Source organism: Diceros bicornis, chromosome 3 (genome assembly GCF_020826845.1).
Source record: "Diceros bicornis minor isolate mBicDic1 chromosome 3, mDicBic1.mat.cur, whole genome shotgun sequence".
Classification (NCBI taxonomy): Eukaryota; Metazoa; Chordata; class Mammalia; order Perissodactyla; family Rhinocerotidae; genus Diceros; species Diceros bicornis.
The window spans coordinates 53,470,114-53,484,435 of record NC_080742.1 but is presented as its reverse complement, the minus strand read 5'-3'; the positions used below and the strand labels follow the sequence as shown (position 1 = coordinate 53,484,435).

General features: G+C 38.6%; 1 protein-coding gene across 2 annotated transcripts in view; it reads right to left on the bottom strand.

Moving 5' to 3' along the window:
• Positions 1-1,978: 1,978 nt before the first annotated feature.
• The window catches only part of CREB5 (cAMP responsive element binding protein 5), a 390,112-nt gene continuing 377,768 nt past the window's right edge, over positions 1,979-14,322 (bottom strand). For both annotated transcript variants that reach the window (XM_058527570.1, XM_058527577.1), the window contains exons 10-11: positions 9,486-9,594; positions 1,979-8,595 (exon numbers count right to left, since the gene is read on the bottom strand). In XM_058527570.1, the coding sequence (XP_058383553.1) occupies positions 8,432-8,595; positions 9,486-9,594 (273 nt within the window). In that variant the 3' untranslated portion in view covers positions 1,979-8,431. The remainder of the gene's footprint in view (positions 8,596-9,485; positions 9,595-14,322) is intronic.

The following is a 14,322-nucleotide window of genomic DNA, read 5'->3' as shown; positions in this document are numbered from 1 at the left end:
TTAAAACCATCATCTAGGCCCATCGTGCTCCAGAATTTTTTGATTTCATAATGAAGATACTTAGGTCCCAAACCACAAGGCAGGTTGCCTTGATAAAAAGACCATTTTTTTTGGATAAGAAAATATGTAATGCAAAATTAAAATGTGATCCAGTAACCAACCAATAACCAAACACAATAGTGAGTGTAAGATAAACGGACATTATGAAGCTCCAGAGACACACAGGGATGAAAGGTAGGATGGAGATTAGAGCTGTCTATCTTCAAAGTATAAATGTGGGATCACAACAATTTTTTTAACCAATAGTAATGGCTTTGAAATTGCAAATGAGTGTGGGATGGGCATTAGAAAGACTCTCTTGAGAGCCATGAGTGTACTGAGTGGTCTAAATGTAAATGTGGCAGATAGTTTTGCCATTAGAACAGCAATCATTTCTTCCTCCCCACTCCCTGCCAAATTGTTGTTTCTGTCCCAATTTCAAATATCTTGTCCCATTCTCAGGCTATGTGTCAGATGACATGTCCTGGTACGTGGTTTAAAATATGACTGCTCTTGGGCCAGCCCGGTGGCGCAAGTGGTTAAGTGCGTGAGCTCTGCTGTGGCAGCCCGGGATTCGCCGGTTCGGATCCCGGGTGCGCACTGATGCACCGTTTAGCAAGCCATGCTGTGGCAGCGTCCCATATAAAGTGGAGGAAGATGGGCATGGATGTTAGCCCATGGCCAGTCTTCCTCAGTGAAAAAAAGAGGAGGATTGGGAGATGTTAGCACAGGGCTTATCTTTCTCACAAAAAAAAAAAAAAAAAAGAAAAGAAAAGAAAAAGAAAATATGACTGCTCTGGTCACAGGACCAAGTGGATGGGTTGGAGTGTTGAGAGAACAAGGAAGACAGAAAGGAAATGACAGATCATCCATTCCACAAAGGTGTATTGTGTGCCCATTGTGTATCCACTGTTCTAGATCTTGGGTCACAAGGGTGAACAAAATAGAAAGTGCCCTTGCTCTTGTGGAGCTTACATTCTACTTGGGGAAGACAGACAATGAAAAATAACAATTAAGTATAAATTACGTTGGATGGTGGTAAATGCTATAGAAAACATAGTTGGGCAAGACAGATGAGACTTAAGAGTGATGGTGATTTAATTTTATATGGGACGGTCAGGAAAGGCTTAAGTGATAGGGAAGCGTGAGGAAGTAAGCTATGCTGGCACTTGGGGACAGAATATTCTTCAATTCTACCCAGAATAGGCAGATGAAATGAACAGTGTGTGAAAAGGTTCTCAGGTAGATGGTGTGAGGGATGTTTGAGGAACCTCAAAGATATTAACGGAGCTGAAGAGGTATAAGGGGGAAGGAAAACGGTAGGAGGTGAGCTCAGGGTATAAGCAGGGTCAGGGTGGTGGGTCATATAGGGCCTTTGTAGAACCTGGTAGTGAGGAATTTGGCTTTTGCTCTGAATGAGGGGACAAGTCCTTGTAGGGTTTTGAGCAGTATAGGAACATGGTCTGAGTTCCATTTTCAAAGGAATGGCAGCTACCTCTGGCTGCCATTTAGGAGAGTGTTGTAACAATCCAGATGAGAGATACTGGTAGTTTGGACAGAGCTGTAACAGTAAAATTGGTGATAAATGATGGTTGGATTCCGGCCATGCTGATGGATCAGATGTTGTGTGTAAGAGAAAGAGGAGAGGGACTAAAAAAATAATAAAATAAAGAAGAGGAAGGAAGGAAGAAGAAGGTAGAGAGATATCTAGAAGAATGCATGCACAAACGGGCTAAGACTGTCCTTAGGACTTCTCTGGAGGTCAAGTAAAAAAACTCCAGGATTTGATTGCCTGAGTAGCCAGCACGTGATTCTTGGTTCCTAGACTTAACCTGAACATGAATTCATGCTGGCTGTATGTATTGACTGTTAAAATCTACTAACCCCAAAGTGAAGTTTAGTTGTGTGGCCAACCCACTGTAAATGTGTTAGACTAGTGGCCTCAGTTGGGAAGTTGGATGGAAGAGGCAGTGGGAATATAGTGATGGTCTGGGAAGGAGAAAATCTCACCTCCTTTTGTCCCTAGATAATGATGACCCTGAAAGAGTAAGTTTTGATTTACAAGGTATGAATGAGATCATGTGCAGAATAGATGCCGTTATCCCCAAACCCAAATTTCAACATACAAAGGTTACGTATATTATTTGCATTTGAGTGCTTTATTATATTGGAATTGCAGTGATATTATTAACATTTGTACAAATGCACAAAATCTTGTCTCTTCTTGCTAGAAAGAGATGTAAAAATCTGACCTAGTTGAACAGTCTTAATGAACTCATTGTCCATTGGTAACAATAAATGTGTTCACGATGCAACAAAAAGCTTAACATAAAATTAAACATATTAAATGCTGCAGCGAGTATTTACATGTATGTACCCCCAAATGTTTTTCTCCTTCCAATAAGGAAGGTGGTTGCTTTACAAATAGACAAACAAACACAAATGTTTTGCTGTTTACAATTACAAACAACCCCCAGTCCAGAACTTAAAGTGACAGCACCTTTTTTGGGACTTCCTTAGTTAACACTTTGCACAATACTAAACTTTTCTGTTTTAGTTCTATTTTTGGACAATATTTATACTGCAATTGTCCTAGAACATTGTGTTTCAACTGAGCCATTTTTCTGGGCCTTTTCAGAATATCCCAAACCCCATGTTCTCTCCAGGGAGAACATTTCAAGCTTATCTTTTCTCCAAGACAAACCTCAAAGGCAGAACTCCTCTCTCTATGAGGCAAGTGTGATTTAGCAGAAGGTAGAAGGAAAGAGGGTGAGTAGGTCTTCTTTTCTACTGGCTGGCTGGTTGGGAAGGGTCCTTTTCTGAATCCCCCTCCAATTCAGCATTGCTGATACCATTCATTATCTCCTGTAGTGTCTACAGCATTGGTATTCTAAAGGAGCAAACTAGAATCTAATGAGCTTATTGTGCATAAGATTTTAATGGTGTATTTAAAGCTAATTTATTCAGGTTCCACATTCTCAGTCCTGAGGCTAAAATGATTCTGTTAAAAAAAAAAAATCCTATAGAGTTCTATAATACAAAACTCAACGTAAGAAAATATTAAATGGCTTAAGAAGAGCTTTCTAAATCCTGGCTTCTAATGAGCTAGATATTATAAGTTGGTCTAACCATAACAGTTGATAATTATTGATTCCCCTCTGATGATAAGCTTGGAAAGGTATCAGAGTGCCACTTAAGAATATTAATCTTTTAACAAATGCTGGCAATTTGGCCTTACCCCTCTCTTCAACTTGTGGTTAAATAGTTTTTTTTAAAAAATAGACGATTTATAAGGAAAAAAATATATAAACACTCTTTAAGCAATTTGGCTATAAGCATTACACCACTGAAAAACTCCACAAGAAATAGTAAAATATTTTGAATGGACATACACTTTTTCATTTTCACATGATAAGCTAGGGTTTTTTTTTTTTCTTTGTTTTGGTATTGGATTTTACTTATAAGTTTATTGCTTCAGTGTCTTCTTGTCCTTTCTTAGATTATAATTGTAAAATAGAGGTGCTGTCCCTAATTTTGTTACAAGGCAACATTGTATTTTTGAGAACTAAGAATGAAATAGATAGGGCCACTGTTACTTCAGCAGCCTTAGAGAGACGATGGCTAGGACAATAGTCCAACGTGCACCACGATGCACAAAAGAATAATTCTCCTGGCTCATTCAGGACACTTTGGCTTGGAGGATGAGATAGAAAATTCTTAAGTAGCGTAGCTGCTGCCTCACATCTGTTGCATAATATAACATTTTAAAAAAACATGCTATGAATAAAGGGATAATGAGTATAAACTGGCTCTTCTCCTTGGTATTCTCGTAGCAGGCTTCATCTAGGCTGATGTGAGAAACACGTCTTTGCTATGCTACTGAGGAACGCACGCAAATGTACCTGGTGCAAAGATTCTGTAAAGTATTTTAAATGATGCAGCTCAGAGCCTTAGAGGAAGGGTAGGAGAGCTGGAAAGGGGAGAGCAAAGGCAATTGTGAGGACAGGGAGGAGGTCTGAAAGAGAACAAGAGTAATGGAAAGGGATCAAAAAAGCTAAAGTGCAATTTTAAAATATAAATTATTTTAAAAGCAGGAGATTCTAAATTGCTACTGTTCGCATAGGCACGGTTTTATTCAAATTTAAATGGGTTGTTTCCTTTTCCTTCTCAGATATACTGCATAATGGAGCTTGAGTGGCTTAAAGCTACTGCACATTGTTTGGGAAGGGACAAAAAGGGCACTGAGGAAGCTGAATAGTGCAAGGCATTCTGGGAAATTGGGGTGGGGTGGAGAGAAGCAGAGAAGAAGCTGTTTTTACACATTTACAAGAAAGCTGTTCCAGTTATAGTTACTGATTCCCTTTAGCTGAACTCTGCTTCCTAAAGGAAAGAGCTTACTTTAAAAATGAAAAAAAGAAATAAATGTTTAAAAAAACTATTCAGAACATAGATTAAAAAATAACTCACAGAGCAATAAAAATCCTTGAAACTTCTATGCACAGAGATCTAAGCAAACATTTCCACCAAATGATGGAGAATAGCCATTTGAAACCCTGAAAAATGAAGATACACACAACTAGAGTAGTTTATTATGAACTAATACTTTAAAAACAAGTAGATCCTACAGAAGAATACTGTTCAAATGGAATGTTTAAAAATAACATTTATTAATAAATATCTTATAAAATTCTAAATTAATAGATTCTTGTTCAAATTTTGCTTTGGTCCTTGAATTCCACTGTATACACACATACATACATATATAGTTTCTTAGATGGTTTTTATTAACCAGAAATAAGCACATTCTATCCTAACTGGATGGCTAGTTTTATAGCAGTTACTGATGCTTAAAACCCCCCAGCCAAAGGCTGGTTTTTTACTGCAGCTGGTTTAAGATTTTAATGACAAACTCAACTAACACACTAGAATATTCTTAACTAACAGGCAACAACCACCTGAACATTCACCATTGACGCCCCTCTATTCAGAACATGCGCTGCATTGGATTTCATTGACCGGATAGGCTCCAAAGAGCATCTGCTCCGAGTAAGTCACCCTAATTATAACAACGCATGCAGTGACAGCACACACACTGCTCATCTCCCACAGGCCGTGTTAAGACTGTGACTCGCGTACACTGATGTGGAGGTAGGAGAGGGATGAATGAGAGTGTAAAGGGAAGGCATTCGACCTAACACCAGCCTTTAAAATGAGTACATTCATCCATGGCTAGGATTTTCACCATACCTGTTCCGGCAGACGCTAAGAAATGTCTTAAGGAGAAACAATTAAGATGTGGATGCCTCAATTTAGGTGAGGAGTCACCTGGTAGATATGCTATCAGGTGTACCTATCTAAGTTGTTAACAAGTAAGGCAGGGGAGGCACTGTAGAAGTTTCCAGGTAGGCTGGCAGTGACTTCGGAGGCAGATCCTACTGATAAAAAAAACACACGTGAAGGAGGAGAGGCAGTGCTAAGGGCCCCAATCTCCTCAGAATGGGTGCTGTGAAGGTCATTACAACTGATTTGTGAAAATACAGATGGATGACCCAGTAATTGAGTGGGACAGGAGAATGGGGTAGAAAGATATTTTCCGAGATTGGAAAAAGAGTAGGGCAAGAAGGAGGGGTTTTCAGGTAGACTGATTATTCTACGGTCTGGTGAAGTCTGGGCCTTCAAGTGAAATACTTAATATTGATAAGCCAAGCATTGCATTTGACCAATGAGCCTTTCAGTTCGGGATTTCAAGAAGCTCTGACAACTAGTTGGCATCTTCCATTGACTGTATTTCCATACTGCTAATGAATATACCTAAGGGCCTGAGGATAACAAGAAGACAGTTTATTCTAATTATACGTTGAGGCCCGTTTGCTAACGTGTGTGGTTGGTTTGCCTACTTAGCATAAAAAACAGACATAATTGAGCTATATATAATGCACATCAGTCAAACTGTCAAGTTGCTGAATTAAGAAAACTCAGGCAAGTTCTTAACTGCAGAGGCTTTCGGTTTAACAACTAAATATTTCAATCAAGAGGTGGAACAGAAGTAAACCATAATTTTAGTGACAGCCCACTCCCTGGACATTGATATTACCAATGGATTTTTTAAAAATCACATTTCATTAAGTGCTATGCATGCAGTAAAGAAAGAAAAGTTTTTGTTTACTTAAAGCAAAAAATTAAACAAAAAATTTTAAAAAAACAAACATTTCAATGAGTTTTTTTTTTCCTTTTTAGGGGGACACATAGATGGTCCTAAAGGAGTTTTGAAAAAATTATTTTTGATTTCAAAATAGAGGTTAGAATGTTAACTTATTTTTTAGCTAAATCTTAAATATTCTTAGGAAGCCAGTTAGGTTAAACTGTTCAGCTGTTACTGCTGGGATTCAAAACAAAACAAAACAACTATGAATTCAGTATTTAAAATACTTAAAAATGATATGTTTGTCTAAAATATAATAGAAAATCCTTTTCATTTGCATTTTTTTCTTTTTTTCTCTTTTCTTTTTTTTTGCTTTTGTTTTGATTTTTAGATCATATATCCAAGTTATGAGTTTCAATGGATACTCAAAAACTTTCTTTTGAAAGCACTGCATACAGGAAAAGATTGTTGATAAATATTGATTTAAAAAGTAAGTTATTAGATAAAACTGAAACTAGTTATGAAAATCATGCTTCGCGACCCTCATATTTCTTTTCTCCAAAATACATTCTTACACTATAGTTAGAGAAAAAAAAACACATCTTTCCCTTTTCTGAACTCTTATAAAAGCTACACCTTTTGTAAAATACTATTCTTTTAAATCCCATGAAAACACACACACACACACACACACACACTCGCACACTCATGTTAGGAGGTCAAGCATTCAAATGGAGATGAAACACCAGCACCTGTCTAGACTGCTAGAGAGAAACATTAGCCCCTGTTATTTGTGGGATGTGATATGAAAACATTAGCACAGTAGAATGGCTTGTTTCAAGGAGGCACAACTGTGGTTGGGGACTATCTGCTTTTCATAATGGGCAAGTCCGCGAAAGCTGTTGAAAATATAAATCAGAATTGTTCAGAAGAGTGGAGTAGCCATATCCACGGGATTCTTTCAGCAGCCAAAGAGTGCGTTAACTGTTGTAGGAAGGCTGAAAGCACCCCTATGGAAACATTAGGTTTTCTTTCTCTCTTGTTTGTCCAGTAGTTCGTCTACTTTTACCCACCGGAACAGCAAAGCTGGTTCCATAGGCTTAAGAAAAAAAAAATAATAATAAATCTTAGGCTATTAGCAGCTGATGATTGAACAACGTAATCTGTGTAGTGAATAGAGCCCTTCTGAATTATTATATAGTACGTGGATTTTCAACATTATAGACAGGCCATATAAATCCAGTTGTAATTCGAGGGTGTGATGTTATAGCCCGCATCATAATTTGGACTTTCACAATCGAGGCTTACAAAGTTCCCCTCCCTAGTGTCTCCACAGCTGGCATTCACCAGTGCTTCACTGATGGCTAAGCCAACTTTTATTTGCTTGATTATTAGAAACATTAAATCAGGCACATTCAACATCTCCTGGTTACTATTTTATAAAAAGCAAGAGTTGAATGAACTCCAGCTGTGGGTCACGGGCAAGGGAAGCAATGGCTAGATCCACATTTTTGAGGTTTGCTTTTTTTTTCTTTAAACATTATTTTCTTCTTTACATGCAATGTTAAAGCGGGAAAAGAATAAAACAGAAGAAAGTAAAAATGAAGTAAACAGGGAGCCCAGGAAAAAGTGGAAATGGAGAGGAAAATTGGGCATCGAGGAAGTGGACCAAAGGAGGAGGAGAGGTGTTGAGATGCTTGGTGGTTTTATTTGGACGTCAATGGATCTTATAATTTTTTATAGTAAGGGAAAAAGTTGTGGAAAAGGCTCTGTATTTATCTGGGATTCTGGTGACATCACAGCGCAAACTCAACATGTGTCATGATGTCCTCAGACTTCTCACCCAGCGACCTTGCATCCATTTACTCGACATCTACGTATGCCTCATTTTGGCTAAAAGCTGCGGTTTAACAAGATTCAATGTTTCAGGCAAAGGGTTGGACTGATAAAAATGAAACCATGACTATATACAGAAAGAGTTCAGTTTATAAACAAGTAACTGGTACCAGAAAATTGGAGAAAAGCACCAAAGCATTTCCCAAGCTGATAGATATCAATTGCATAACTCCCTTTTTTCTTATATAACTAAGTATAAAAGACAACATTTCCATAATAACTATAAAAATGAAAGCCAGTCTTTGAAGGGCTGAGGAGTCTTCCAGGTCTGAGTTAATTCTAAAAATGCCCTTAAAAGAAAGGACGCATAATATGCGACAGCTCTTCTTGGAGGCAAGGTCTGACCCGTGGATTTTAGAGAATGGGATTCAGGTCTGTTCTGTGGGTGGTGAGCTGACTGAGGGTGGAACTTCCTACCACCTCGCTGACTGCCGAGGAAGTAGTGATGGTGTTATGCTGGATGACTTGCTGCTGAGAGCAAGCTGGGACAGGGCTTGCAGGAGGACTGCTCTCCGGACCTAGGAAAAAACACACACACACACACACACCAATATAGCTCTTTCTTGGGTAGACTTGTGGACCACTGAGAAAAATAGTACTAGACATTTACTAGAAATAGAAGAATTTTACACATTTTCTCCTGGAGGTTATTTTCAAAACTTAATTTTAAACTGTATCACTAAGCTATGCCTTCCCAGTTTATAACTACAAGCAAAGCCATGCTTTCTATATCAGTGAAATGGTTTGATGTGTTGGAGTCTTGGTACGTGAACTTCCCCATCTTGTACTTTCAAATATATCAAATGTGGAAAAATACTCACATGTGGTGGGAGAATCTGTGTTGCTCAATCTAAAAAATTATTTGAAAATAAATTGACCTTCAGCCATGAATCCTTGCTCCTCCCGCCATCCCCTACGCAACTAGCATTTAATCGATTGACACTCCAGGCGCAGAAATTGGGGTCTAGAGAAAGGGGTCCACTTTACGTACTGGTAAACTGAGATAAGATCACTAGCTTTTCAGGCCAGTGAATAACATGCGACATATCCTGAGGCACTGGATGGGATTCACCCAATGCCTGTTTCCCATCCCGAGGATTTCTCTGGAAAACTGCTAGACCACAATTGGGCTCCAGTAGGCCATTTTCCTATTGGCTACAGATTTTACAATGTGAAATGCCAGGGAAAGTCTAGCCAGAAATTATCAGGAGGTGGTGGGCATGGTGATGGAGGGGTCAGAAAAGAAGGATTCCCCCTGGTGCAGTAGTCGGGCAGCCACTCAAGCATTCTAGCATGATATCTGCCCGGGTGTGCAATCTACATTTTACTTATGCTCTTTCAGTAAAATCCAATGCAAAATTAGTGGCAAAAAATTGGACTAAAAAAAGCAAAAAAGTCAATGACTTACTTAGATATCCTTGTGATTCTTTCTGCATGGCTGTTATTGGGCAGTCTTTATGCGTTAACAACAACTGTTTCAGCTGTGCCACCTCGTTTTTCAACATGGACACTTCGTTCTGAAAAGAGACATATCAAAGCCATGTTGAGAAGACCAGAGAATACAAACCTAAGGTCCCGTGCACCTTCAACAATCAAACTGGCAAACTTTTCTGTTCTGTCCGAATGATATTAAGAATATTATTTAACGGGATTCACCTGAAAATTTGTAGCTTGCCTTCAGTTTGGCCTTCACATTTACCAGGGGCTTTCTGAAGAGACTAGGTTTTAATTTAAGAGCTGAATGCTATTAGAAGTCCAGAGCACACCCTTTAGGTGGCGGACTCTGGAGCCAGGTTACCTGTGTGGGAATCTCCATGCTACACTTACTGGGTGACTCTTGGCAGGTAACTAACCCAGCCGAGCTCCAGCAAACTTGTTTATAAAATGGGGATAAAAATAGTACAAAGTTTTTTTGAGTTGTTGTGAGGATTAAGTGAGGTAATAGATGTAAAAGACTCAGAACAGTGCCTAGTACATACTAAGCCCTCAATAAATTCAGCTATCATAATAATCATCTTCACGCTATCTTACAAGCTCAGGTTGACATTGAATATGAGGAGAAGGTGAATGTGAGGCAGGCACTGGAAAGAAGTGTGTGGCAGGAACAGTGGCTTCAAACTGAAATGCCCTCAGCAGAAGCTGACTAATCTCCGATCAGCTTTCCCAAAAGAAAGTTCCAAATGGGCTCTAGTTCAACAGAGCACGTCCCCCTGCTTGATGCCCACTTGGCAGAAGGCCTGGAAGCATATGGAGCAAATGTCAGTCCGCTACTGGTGGGATGAGGTCAGCCCAGGGAGGCAAGGGGCAATGAAGTTTTGGGCCATGATGGAATTAATTTGATTGGTTCATTAACGAGTTTGGCTAGTTTTAGTCTCTTTTCCCCATCCATTATCAGGGTGTTGTGGATTGTGTGTGTTTTTTTGCTATTTACTTAGATAAGTGCCTCAAATCTTTCTGTAGGAATTCACAAAAACAGGTTCGTAGCTTTGTAGAATGATGTACCTGGCACTGTTGTCTGCAAATATAAATGTAAATAGATGGTTAGTTCCAAGGCGTTTCCACTTGATAAAAATAAACTATGAACATAGCATCATCTCAAATAAGTCATTTTACAGTCGTAATAAATAATACCCTCTCTCTGGTCAGTGTTCATTTGTGGCTGCCTGGCATTACATTCCACATGTAGGAGACTTTTAACAAAAAAGCAGACAGAAAATGAGGTTTTAACATTGCTGTCATTAAGTCGTAGCTACACTTTCAATATGAACTTGGCTTTTCAGGCATGTATTTATCACCTAGAAAAGTAAGTTTGGGATTCTAGAAGTTAATTAAAAAAATTTTTTTTAGACTTGTTTAAAAGAATACCTCCCATTTCCAAATTCATTTGCAAAATACATTATAAGCAATCAAATGTTGAGTAACATAAATAACAAAGTAATGAAAATCTCATCTATAAGAGCTTTTCTCTTTCTCCTCCAAACTTTACCAAATAAAAATTCTTATCTGAGAAATTAGCATTAATGATGAATAAATCACTTAATTGAACAGGAAAATTGCTCTTAAAACTGAGAATATTCAGGAAGGCAAATTGCACCTCCCTCCAAACGAGTGTGATTGATAAGGGGCCCTGTCAAAGCCAAAAGTGACCCATGTCAATTCTGGGGTCAGTGGGACAACTTTATTTACAGGACAGTTTATTTTAGCCTTAAATACTAATTCTTTCCTCTCTGATTTTATGCTTATTTAAATTCAGACAGCCTTCTTTGCTTTTTCCAGCTGCCCCTCTGCTTGAAATAGCATGTGTAAAAGAAAGTTACTCTCAGACGATTAAATAGAAGGCAACCCCTGGCTAAAAACAAAACAAACAAAAACAAAACAAAAAAGGAAGAAAAGAAAACTAAGTATGAATACTATATATTTTTTTGGCCTCAAAATGAAAGGTCATATTATTTGCATTTGAACCCTAGACATAACACTCGTTTGAAATCACAACTGCGAGACACCTGCACGCAAGGAGAAACTCAGCTGCAGATAATGCAGACAGTGGTTCTTAGAAAATGGAGTCCAGCTCCAATTTTTAGTGAATCCAGCCATGCTTTTCTACTGTGACCTAGGAAACAAGAAGTAAGTAAAGTATTTAAAACAAAACAAAACAAAACAGGATTCTCTTGCTTTCTTATACTTCTGGAAGAAAAAAAACTGCTACTTGGTGGCCATCTTGGAGAAGTTGATTTTAGTCTCCATTTCTTCCTCCACTATGTCCTGGGCAGTCACAACTTTTCTAGGCAGTGTTCGATCTCCCAGGCACAAAGCGTTCATCAGGCACAAAGCGTTCATTGCCCCTTCCTTAAGAAAACACTCTGAATTCCATTCTTTGGGTTTCTACAATTGCAAGGAGCTAACTGCCTACGATACTTGGCACACCCCAAACCATTTCACAATAAACCTTTTGCCTCCATGAGAGGCCACAATAAAACAGCACCAATCACCACTATGAACAGCGTATGTGGTGTCCCAGTCTACGACCAAAGCCCCATACTAAAAAGATGACTTTAGTGGCATTTTTGTCTACAGATAGCAAAGCACTTTATTAATAAACCAATACGTTGTAAGTATAGAAACTGAGGCCTCAGGATTTGTGAGGGTCTGTAAAAATGTAGGAACCTGGAGAGTACAGTGACAACTAACATCATGTAAAGATAAATGTGAATATGGACATATTTCTTAACGTAATGTGTTAGTCATTATGCTATTTAGCTGTGTTACGGTTGGAAAATGAATGCCAATTAATATTCTCTGTAGAGAATAATCAGCCTCTTGTTTAGATCATACACACATAACTATGATGCTGATAAGGACTAAATAAAAGTCTAATGGCCACAGAAGCAACAGAAATCCATGGGGCAGCTTCCAGAAGAAAAAGGAACTCTCAAGTGGGGGTTGAGAATAATAGGGTTTGTCTTCCCAAATTGCCACAACAACCTGGTATAAAACGAGATGGTTGGACTAGTTCTCTAGTTCCTTTCAGCAAGATAGTTTTTTATTCTATGACTGTTTCTGTGTTGCCTTCTATTGAGAAAGCTAATTACCTAATAATCTAATGAAGGACTCGATTTTGATTTTTTATTCATTAGTTAACTACTGTTGGTATTCTCAAATATGCTTATATTTCAAGTCTTATATTTCCTAAGGGAGCCAGTTCTAGTACCTCCTGTGCTTTCAAATCATATCAGCGCAGATTCCAATACAACATTTATAGTTTTATTTTAGCTTGAAATTTTGTGTCCATATTGTTGAGAGTCTACGGAGCCTTCATCAGATTCTGTAAGGGAGCCTTTGGGTTAAGAAAGGTCGAGAATCGCTGCCCTAGAGAAAGCAGTGAATTGTGGGCTGTGCACATGCGTAACCATCTTAGAGATTCATATTGATAGACTGCCTGATGCAGGAAATGCACAAATACTAGACTATGTTTTAAATAAAAATCCTTTTCAAGAAACATAAATAGAATCGCCTTGAATTCATTTTGGAAGCAACAATCGGATAGCAAATGTTTCAAAATACATGAAAGAAATCAAACGTTCCCTGCAGCTCTGGTAGGGAATTAGAAATCAGGACTTCCGGCAGCATTTTCTTACTCTGAATTACCTTGCTTTATGAATTGAGGCAAATCTCCAATTTTTTACTCCCCTGTGTAGATTATAATAATAGTTCTAGGTCTTCATATAAAAGTACTTTGCAAAAGCAAAGTATTAATGAGCAGTATTGATTCTCGTGCTGAAATCAGCCCTTCATTTTTTCATTTTTCTAAACTAGTTTGGGTTTGCCATTTAAATAGGGACTGTGGGAGGGTAGATGCAGTTGGATTAATCTGTTCTTAAACCCATAGGTTGCCTTGGGATGAAGTAGCACCCCTATAGAGACATTCAATACTATAATAACAGACTTTAACAGGCACTCCAAGAGGTCCCTAATAGCTACATTTGCAGTTTTTGGCTTTGGAGATGTCGTGTTGTTAATATGATAAACCCAGAATGCTTTTTGATGCAAACAGTAGTCTGTGCCAAAAAAATAATTATCAAAATGGGCCCTGCACTATAGCCCCTCCCCCACTTTTTTTTGGTAGATTAGCTGAGGCCAGGTTTGGTTCATTCTAAAACAAAGGACTTTCAATTTGTAAAGCGACAGTTCCCATCTGGCCTATTCTCTTGCCAAGTCCCAAACCTGGGCTCATGTGTCTAAAATTTCAGCAGCAACTTAGGCCATGTGTCTTTGCACTAGAAAAGAAAAGCAATAATTTCCATGGGTGACCAGATGATTTCCATATCATCTACTGAACACAAACAATCCACTGAGCACCACCTCAGCAGTTGATGAATCTAGAGCTGATCTTAGCCACTCTGTCAGAGAAAAGAATGTGGATTCCTTTAGTTTAAGAACTTTCTAGAATGAAAGATCACAGGGCAGTGGGTTAGGTCAAGAGAAGACTTGCTTGGGTCCTCATCCTGCTACTCTGCTACTTGCTGGCTCTGTGACTTCCGGGAAGTCTCCTCATGTCCCCTGAGCCTCAGTTTCTCCCTGCATAAAATGTCAGATCATGTGGTTTCTAAATTCCCCCCAATTCCTATACCTCTGTTGACCTCTTGGGTAGAGATTTGTTGTGAGACTAGGAAATGAAGTCTGAGAGTTTGATTTTGTTTTCTTAGGTCTGATTTTTCCAATCTGAAACTCTGCAGTCTAACTAGAAG